Source organism: Musa acuminata, chromosome BXJ3-3 (assembly GCF_036884655.1).
Source record: "Musa acuminata AAA Group cultivar baxijiao chromosome BXJ3-3, Cavendish_Baxijiao_AAA, whole genome shotgun sequence".
Lineage (NCBI taxonomy): Eukaryota > Viridiplantae > Streptophyta > Magnoliopsida > Zingiberales > Musaceae > Musa > Musa acuminata.
The window spans coordinates 33,632,589-33,642,676 of record NC_088351.1 but is presented as its reverse complement, the minus strand read 5'-3'; the positions used below and the strand labels follow the sequence as shown (position 1 = coordinate 33,642,676).

At 37.6% G+C, this 10,088-nt stretch overlaps 1 protein-coding gene across 2 annotated transcripts; it reads left to right on the top strand.

Moving 5' to 3' along the window:
* The first annotated feature begins 19 nt into the window (after nt 1–19).
* Nucleotides 20–9,711, top strand: LOC135634188 (nucleobase-ascorbate transporter 12-like). 2 transcript variants are annotated; one of them, XM_065144484.1, is made up of 13 exons: nt 20–770; nt 870–967; nt 1,052–1,222; nt 1,621–1,721; nt 4,229–4,364; nt 4,505–4,555; nt 4,667–4,954; nt 5,576–5,810; nt 5,987–6,273; nt 8,007–8,806; nt 8,961–9,030; nt 9,155–9,222; nt 9,411–9,711. In XM_065144484.1, exons 1-10 carry the CDS (start codon nt 200–202, stop codon nt 8,226–8,228), a joined length of 2,160 nt encoding a protein of 719 aa, XP_065000556.1. In that variant the 5' UTR covers nt 20–199; the 3' UTR covers nt 8,229–8,806; nt 8,961–9,030; nt 9,155–9,222; nt 9,411–9,711. The 2 variants fall into 2 exon arrangements, with proteins under 2 accessions (XP_065000556.1, XP_065000555.1); XM_065144483.1 differs by having other exon boundaries at nt 9,155–9,711.
* The last annotated feature ends 377 nt before the right edge of the window (nt 9,712–10,088 follow it).

The following is a 10,088-nucleotide window of genomic DNA, read 5'->3' as shown; positions in this document are numbered from 1 at the left end:
CCCCTCCACTTCACTCCCCTCTCCCTTCCTCTACTGCCTCTCTCACGCAGCGACGCTCTTCTTTCTCGCATTCCTCTCTCTCTCTCTCTCTCTCTCTCTCCGCTCTAAACCCTAACTTAGTTTCCTTGGAGATCGAGGAGGAGGAGAGGTTGAAGTGGGAAACCCTAGGGAAGAGAGGGAGAGATCGAGGCGGCTGCCAATGGCGGACAACCGGCCGCCGCAGCGGCGGGCCCGGCCCGGGCCTTGGCCTCCGGCTGCAGAAGCGGGGACGGCCGCGGGGGCTCCTGCTCCGGCTCCGGCGCCGCTATCCTGGGCGAAGAGGACCGGGTTCAAGGGAAGGGTCTCCGGGGAATCCAACGCGAGTAACTCCGGCCAGATTGCGCTACCGAAGCCCAAAGAGCCGGGATCGGACCTGGATCTGGAGGCGGGGCGTAGGGGCCACGCAGCCAGTGCCCTTCCGTCGCCTCCTGTCGCGGCCGCTGCCGCCGCTGCCAATGGGGAGCCTGACAACATGGCCGGAGGAGGAGTAGGAGGAGGTGGAGCAGCCCCGTTGCCGGCTGATCAGACGGCGAGGAGCAGGAGGGATTCCGATGGTGGAAACAAAAATGCAGGTTTGGGGCCCAATGGACAGGCAGTACGGTCTGACCAGCCATTGAGGCAACGAAGGGAGCAGGAGACAGCCACGCTGCCTCAGCTAGAGGAGGAAGAGGGGGGCTTTTCGTTGAGACGGGTTCATATCAAGTATGAGCTGAGGGATAGTCCCGGTCTCGGTGAGGAATGATTGTTTTACCCCTTCTCAAGATTGATCTTTTTGATCGCTCTACTATGAGAACTTAATGTTATTGTTATGCATGCTTTAAATTTTCCAGTGCCCATATTCTTTTATGGTATTCAACAGTATCTGTCAATAATGGGTTCCTTGATTCTTATACCACTGGTTATAGTTCCAGCAATGGGTGGCACTCATGTGAGACTTCGTCTTCCCTGATGATAATCTTCTTTTCCATTTTCTGTAAATTTCAGGTTCTTATAGTTTATGAATGATTTGCAGGAAGATATTTCAGCTGTGGTGTCGACTGTGTTCTTCATCTCAGGTGTGACAACATTGTTGCACACATTCTTTGGAACCAGGCTACCACTAATACAGGGTCCTTCTTTTGTGTATCTGGCTCCAGCCTTAGCAATAATAAACTCACCAGACTTTCAAGGTCTTAATGAGAATGTATGTTTCTCTATGTGCACCCAGGAACATAACCTTCTATTTCTCATTCATAATGTCAAACTGAATTCTTGTTTAATGCAATGGATGCGATATTACTGCCAGAGAGACTAAAGTAACTAGGCAAAAAGCCTAATATCATATATCATTATCACTTGTATACTATGTACTTGACTAATTGCAAGTGAGTTAGGTGAAAGCACACACCTTATTAAGCATAGACAAGGATCCAGCAACCATGTTAGCTGAATGCTTATGTAGTCCAGCATAGTTTAACTCTTTCGCAAGATTGAATTATAAATAAAGTAAGCTTTTCTATATTATCTTTATTTTGGTTCTTATGATTTTGATACGAATTATATAATCTTTTTTTAACTTAAAAAAGATTCTATCTTTTGCAGAATTTTAAGCATATTATGAAGGAGCTACAGGGAGCTTTAATAATATCTTCTGCATTTCAAGCTATAATGGGGTATACTGGAATGATGTCATTGCTTTTAAGGTGTGTTCTTTCTGTTTTTCATGATCTAAGCTATCCATAAAATATTTCTTTACTTAGCTTGATTGGTGTTGCATATGGATAGTTAGATATTCATTAATTTTTTTACAAGTTGCTTAAAAACTTTGGTGGACACCATGCTAATTCATTTTCATTTCTTGATTGTTTTAGTGATCATGCACTTGCAAAATTGTATTAGGCTCTTTTCAACTTTAATAAGAGCATGGAATTCAGTTTAATGAAATAATAAAATTTAAAAAACGAATGCAAAATATGTTTGATGAGCATGGTTATGATTGCTGTCTCAGAAAGGTATGCCTGACTTGGTCGGTGGATAAGCCAGGTCCTTCTTCATTGTCATGTTTTCGGTCGACCGGATTGGCGAGTTGTACGCCTGACTTCTTGTGGATTGGAAAATTGGTTTGTCCAACTTCTGGAGATGGATGAACAGTTGATCTAATTCCAATATTTGGATTACAATTCCTTTCTCTTAAAGACAATGTAGGAGACTAGGATTTCATTCTAAGATGATGACTATGAAAATTACTAGAAAATTCAAATTTAAGATGGATAATTATGAAAATAAAAAAGACGAACAGTTTAGCGGATGAGTCTTCATGCATCACTGACTTGCACAAACAGTTCATGACAGCAGGAATGGGTAAAGAGTTAATGAGTGAGTATTAGCAACACAGAGAAGATATGTGATGCCATACAAACTATCATGGAAGTCAGCCTGATTTTTTATTATCAGTTACTCCTAGTCAAAATCATTTTGTGAAACTGGAAATGATTAATTGAATATCATAGAATTGAAGTGGTGCAGATAAAGATTTACTTGTTAGGGCGAGTTAATAGGAAAAAAGCTCAGATAAATATGAATACTAAAAAATGTTTCTTCAATCCAAAGATGACATGTAATAGGATTTCTTATGGCCTAAAGCGATATGGCCACATTGCTTGCTGACCCACTCATTAGAAATTATAATCAAATGGAGTAAGCAAAATTTAGATGATTAGTTATGCTGAACATCACAAAGCAAGTCAGGGAGGGTTAGGGGAGCATGATGCAGCCTGCTGCGAAGAAGCTTCTTGCTAGTTGCCGCTTGACTGGGAATTTGACATTGTTTGTCTAATTTGACCGTACATGTAATTTGGTGTTACCATCTGATATTTATGTTTTAATATGAACATAAACATGATTTGGTGTTATATCTGCTCTTGGAGATCTATGTCCTTGGGATGAGCATTGCTCATTATTGCAAAAATATCCAATACCCTTTTTCTCTAGCCTATATATTTAGGACAAATTTGATGGATTTCTCATTTGTTGTATGAGTTTAAACCATGTAAAGAAGTCAAATTTTCCTCCTGCCAACTATTCCTTTTAATTGTTTCAATGATATCCTTTTTAAGGATTTTATAACATGTTAACAGATTATTCAAAATTTCCAGTTGTGTGCAAAATTTTTTAAATATCCTATTGAACCCTTCTCTTTGAGTTACACTTTACAGTTTGCATTATATTGATGGGAAAAGTCTTCATTGAGAAGGATGATAGTTTGACCAGGGGTGTAGGTTGAATGATTTGTGTTGCAAGTTGAATAGTAATGTTACTTGTAGTAGGTCTATCACATATGTTTTTTAGTAGCATTGGCAATATTAAAAAATTGTATACTTGGCTGTTGATGTATGTGTACATCCTATTCGGTCTGATGTTGTGCAGTCTACTCTTGTGAGTACACCTCAAAAGTTGTTGTCTAATGTTCTATGTAATTATTTGGACCTTCCAGAATATTGCATCGCATATCTTGCATTTAACAGCTTGCCCAAGTGGTCTTTTTATAGTGACTTTCATTTCTCCGTTATGTTTGTTTTCTTGTATGAAATAAGACTTCACAGGCATTTTTATAACCATCTCCCACACACAGGAGGATCTGACTGGTAATTTTAAGAAGGTATAGTAGAGTTGCTTCTGCTGAAAGCCTGTGCCAAAGCTGATGAGGCTGGTTAAGCTGTTTTGCCAGAAGCTTCATTTTTCTGTAACTATTCAGCTGCTTAGAAGTCCATCCAGAGGCTTACTCAAACTCTGAAAAATCTCATAGCATGGGACTAAACAATAATTTGAACTACGAACATCAATGATTAAATTAGATATATATTTTATATTTGGAGATATCTGTTTTGTTGGAGACACAAACAATTGATCATGTATTACATCTAAAACAGAAAAAATCAGCTGATCATACTCCTCGGTTGACCAGATATATATTTTAGTGCTCAATAGTAAGCCATAATAGCTGCAGCCGAATGTGTCATTGGTGTAATAACATGTTCTGCAATGTCTTCCTATATGATTTAGTGATACAAATATAATTTTATATGTATTGCTTCATTGTTACTACCTTGATGGTGCTGGATTCCTGTGTCCTCCCCTCTGCCTGTTGTTTTGGACCTTCACATCATGTAATTTTGACTCAATCTTTGACTCAACCAATTGTTTGTTTCAGGTTGATCAATCCAGTCGTTGTATCTCCCACCATTGCAGCAGTTGGACTTTCTTTTTTTAGTTATGGCTTTACTCAAGTAGGAAATTGCCTGGAAATTGGTATGGTGCAGATATTGCTGGTTGTCGTTTTTTCACTTGTGAGTTCCAGCGACAAATTGATATATCTTGGTAGTTTAATGTATTGTCATTCTTTTAGTTTGCAGCTTATTATGCACCTAAGCATCTAGGGTTTATTTATGTGAATTTTCATCTGGCTACCTTTGCTGTTTTGTTGCAGTATCTTAGGAAGATACGCATATTTGGTCATCGAATATTTTTAATTTATGCGGTAAGCTTAATCACAGTTCAATCACTGACAATTGTTTTCATCCATAGCTAAAGTTAACCAAGTGACTTTGCAACATATCACTGGTTGAATATATTGATGTACAATTTACAGGTTCCCTTGGGTCTGGGAATCACATGGGCCATTGCATTTCTTCTCACAGCATCTGGTGTATATAGCTACGGAGGTTGTGATATTCATATTCCTGCATCAAATACTCTATCAGAATACTGCAGAAAGCATGTGCCAAGGATGAAACACTGTCGTGTTGATACTTCTCATGCCTTAAGATCTTCACCATGGTTTCGACTTCCTTATCCATTGCAATGGGGCACTCCTGTTTTCAATTGGAAAATGGCCATTGTAATGTGTGTAATATCCATTATTGCAACTGTTGACTCGGTAAATTACTTGTTTGCTTTACACTATTGAGTTTTTTGTCATGAATGAAATATTTGTTTCTTATGGCAATATTAGCTATTTGCGTATGTCTTTTGTTTTAGGTACACTATCTTTTTCTAACTGATAATTCTATCCTATGATGGAAGCCTGTATTTCAGAAGTTGAACTTTTAGAATGAATATTTAATATTACAATTTTTTTTTCCTTTGTTGTAACTTAGAGCATATTGTTATCAACTTGCTCTTAAGCACACATTTCTGAGATTTTGATTTACACTGTCTACATTAACATTTTTTTCATTTCTTATGCTTTGCATACATTACCTTTTTTCTTTTAAGATTCTTTACTTAAGTGTGTAAAGTTTTATTCAAGGAGGTCAAAGTTTTGAATGAACATTTCTTTTTTTATTTCATGGTACTTAGAACAGGAGGCTACCAACAGGTCCAACACTGTATTAATCATTAACTGTCCATAGGTGCTGGTCAAGAATTATTAGATATCCATAATGTGGGCTAATATTAGAACAAAGGTCATATGACATGAACAAGTACTAGATTGAAATAGTGGACGTAGAAAGGTTTTCCCTTTTTTTGTTTGTCTAATATGTTTTTCTTTCTCAAGGTCAGCACATACCACGCATCATCTTTGTTGGTAGCATCAAGACCTCCAACAGCGGGAGTTCTCAGCAGGGGTATTGGTATGGAAGGCATTTCTAGCATTTTCGCTGGTCTTTGGGGTACAGGAGTTGGTTCGACAACTCTTACAGAAAATGTTCACACTATTGCTGTCACTAAAATGGGCAGTCGCAGAGCAGTTGAACTGGGTGCTGTAATGTTAATACTTTTATCTTTTGTTGGTAAGGAAAAAAAATGATTTCCTTTTCTATGCATCTAAATATACTGAATTTTTTTGCCAACAAAATTAGAGAATACTAATCGCTAGTTTTTTTCACCTTGATGTTCATGTATTTTGCCTGCATTTATTCTTATATTTCTCTTGTGATTGGTAATAACTCATTTTTCTTATGAACAGGTAAAGTCGGAGGCTTTATTGCTTCTATCCCTGATGTCATGGTTGCTGGTCTTCTTTGCTTTATGTGGGCCATGCTTGCTGCTTTGGGCTTGTCAAACCTACGTTACAGTGAGACAGGAAGCTCCAGAAATAATATCATAGTTGGACTCTCTTTGTTTTTTTCCTTATCTGTGCCTGCTTACTTCCAGCAATATGGTCTTGTTCCGAATGCAAATTCATCTGTGCCAAGTTACTTCCAACCATATATCGTGGCATCACATGGGCCTTTTCATACCGGATATAAAGGGGTATGTCTTGAGTCTTAATATGGATCAGCTTTACATTGTATAACTGACTTTCTATTTTACACAATTTACATCCGAAAAGATAATTTTCACCATATTAGTGTTTATTTTTAATTGGTGTGTGTAGCACGGTGAATGAACATTAATCATTTCATATTTCAGAATTACGGCATGTCTGTATTTTCATAAAAATTGTGCAACCTTTGAACTTAAGCAGAAGAGAGTTGGTGAGTGTTGGGCTTGTTCACTTGGGCACTGGACTTTCAGACTAATAGTTAGACCACAGATATTTTTATATATTTATTTAATAGCATTCCTAGGACCAAAACAGAGCGTATGAACTTAGGGGCTGTTGGTTGCAAGAATCCCGCATCAGGAAATAGGATTAAGAAGTTTCAAGTGTTAATATTACGGTGATGAGGTTACCAGAAAGTTTGATACTTGGTCAGAACTTTTTTGGTGGAAGACAACAGTGAAGAAATGCAAATTAGAGATTTTTATAGACCTATAAAACCTAACTGGAACATGTCAGATATGGTGATTTGCTGGCGGATTTAGGTTTGGTTCAGCAAGTTTTGACCCATTGGGTCATAGCAGGGCCTAGAAGCCAATGTGCCTAACCCAAATATTTTCTGGTTAAGACCTAGTTTCCATAGGCCGACCGTTAAATAGGCCATGGTCCTTTTCTTACTAGTTTGGGCTCCAAGAAATCTACAAATTTCTACTAAAATATATCCTGCCTCTGGCGATCTTTGTAGTCATTGTGACTCATAAAGATCAACAATATAATTATGAAGAAGTTTTAGGTGTTTTGGCTGTGAACTTAATGAGCTGACATGCAACTGAAACCTGAGAAGTGGAGTTCCGTTCTTGTACAGTTTAGAATTTCTCATAGACCAATCATTAGGTCCAGATTGGATTTTAAGAACCAAACAATATATAATCTATGACCTGATTGAACCATTTCAAGAAATATATAATCTACAACTTGGGAGACCATAAACTGTATATTCGTATAAGCATGATGCTCTGTGGATCTTTCCGACAACTCGGGACCCTACTGTAGTTGGGAACCACAGCTATCTTTTCAAGGCTAGTTAAGTTCTTGTTGCTTACAATTGTTTGTTCCATGCGCCTTCTGGACAGCGACTACATTTTGCCCGTCGTTCGCCTCTTTGACTAATTCTTTTCTTGTTTTGTTGGTCTTTTGAGAGCACACGAGGTTGAAACTTTGATGTTATGTCATCTCATAGCAACTACACTGGATCATCTTAATGGTCTTTTGAAGCTTGAAGTGCAGAAAATTTACTGCATATCTTGACTGTCTTGGTATACTTAAGGTTTCAAGTATATATTGTCTCTGAAAGGTTTTTCTTTTCAAGCATAGTATTTTTTTTCTTCTGGATTAAACAGAATGACGTCCGTAACAAATAATGTTAGATCATAGAGTTCAGCTTAACAATGGCATGGAATGGCTGTAATTCTTGGTGCAAAGATCTAATACACATCATATTATAATGTATCCTTGTTAATATGTTAGTCGGTTGATGATGACATGCAAGCTGCTAAAATCAGCATGTCAGATTCAGATAAAGTATTTCATGGACAAAACATGCTTTTTAACACTGATGAGAGTATTTTCAAAAATAAAAAAAAGACAGTCATGAGGGTATGTGCTCTTATAGAATTAATGATGTCTGAGGTGCTAATCATTTTCATTGTTCTATACCTTTCAGATAAATTTTGTCTTAAACACGCTGTTCTCATTCAACATGGTGATAGCATTTCTTGTTGCTGTGGTTCTCGATAATACTGTTCCTGGTAGTCGGCAAGAACGAGGGGTGTATGTTTGGTCTGAACTAGAGGCAGCAAGGAGGGAACCAGCTGTCACGAGAGACTATGAGCTGCCTTTCAAAGTTGGTAAAATATTCAGATGGGTGAAATGGGTTGGCCTATAAATGTGTCATCTAATAGGAGCAGCCTATCCAGGAGACACCATGACCAGATATTTTATTCATGCAAGCCAAGCACAGGAGGTCATCTCACAATTTGTACTGTTTCTCCAATCTGACATGAATGTCTGATGAGTTGCCTGTTCGAGGACCAAGATGAGTATGCGCTTTGTGGTTTGTTTGCACTTCCAAGATACCAATTTCTTGTAATTTATATAGCAGATTTTAAATTAAACAGCACGTGTTCCGTGGATTTTTGTGATCCATGAGGTATGATTAGATTTTGTTTGAGTGTTAGGTCCAAGAGTTTGTGAATAAGTTTTTGTACAGTTAATACACGTGTGGTATCCATGACTTTCTAAAAGCATGACCTGTCTTATATCTGTTTGTTTTTTTTGCTTTTTTCTAGTCGTATACTGTTAATTCTATGGGTGTGCAAATCTTTTGTTGATCTTAATTTTATGTGCAGAAAGGATAACTGCACATTAGAGGGCAACTGGGATACAGGATAATGTTGAAGAATATAGGTATCATTGCTCAACATCACAGCAGTCATGGCGGATGAAAGGCTCCTAGTGAGGCAGGTCTTTTTTTGTCAGTTTCAATGTATGTTCTGATCCTTTTGAATCCGAAGAGCCGGTACAGATGGGATATGTATCTGATCAATCTACTTCTATGTTTTCCAAGTTACTTGTTATCTAACTTATTAACTTGCAGATTGGCTTAATTTGCAGGTAGAATTATGCAGGAAAATGTTGCACACATTATATCAACGCAACTGTCTGATGGCAGATTGTTTATAAAGAGTGTAAAGCAATGTCATTTTACTTGAGTTTAGTTTTTATTTCAACAGAGTTAGAATTTGATGAAATAATATATTGATTGACACCATTATCGGGCTGATGGTTTTCTTTTTTTTGTCCTTTATGCAGCTGCAGGCCACAAAGTCTTATCCGGTGATTCTTGCTTGATTGAATTCTGATCGCATGGAGTTGCTCAGGTAATTCTGGTGCCATAATTTTTCTTCCTATGTTATGCTAAACATGTGTCGTTTTTGGCTCACCAATAAAGGTGTGCCTTGGCTAGTGGTTTCATTAGCACTAAATAGTTGTAATTGGCATATAGAGAGCATAAATATTGTGCATGATGTGCTTTAATCGGGTCATCGGGAAATGAAAATATTTATAGGATCAGGCAGAGGCAATATAACAAGAATTCAGCTAGGAAATGAATGGGATAGAGGAAATATGGAGAGGATTGGATTTTTTTTCCCTATCTGGATATAATTTCACTTGGCTTAGATAATCCAATGTGTTGAATCGGGTGCAATTCTTCAATGTGTACATCTGTTCCCTTTGGGTCGGTATTCAGATCAAGGAACAAATTCAAATGGATAGATCCAGTTGTAGCTCTGCCGAACATACAAAGAGCAGTGTATATAAACAACAAGATGTTAGTTTGTGAAACCTGATAATTTATAATTGCAGAACCATTGTGAAGATTGTTTGCTATTGTTAACCCAATTTGCCACTAGGAAGCCACTGCCGTCGGGTCACGTTCACCTAGTTGTCACATGCCAGTTTTAAAGATTCAATATATGCACAACATGTTCAGGAACGGCTAAAAAACTAAATGATATTAATCATTAATTTATACCTGGGTTTTGTAGGAGCTAATTGATTGCATGTTAAGTCTCTCCTTAATCCCTATGATTACTTGAGTCGCCTATAAAAGGACCCTTGATCAACTTAAACTAAACCACTCCAAATTTTCATAATACCACTATAACATAATTTTAAGATAACGAATATCATTTTTTTTATTTTTAAAAATTTTATAATTATTAATTATTAAATTTTGAAAGAG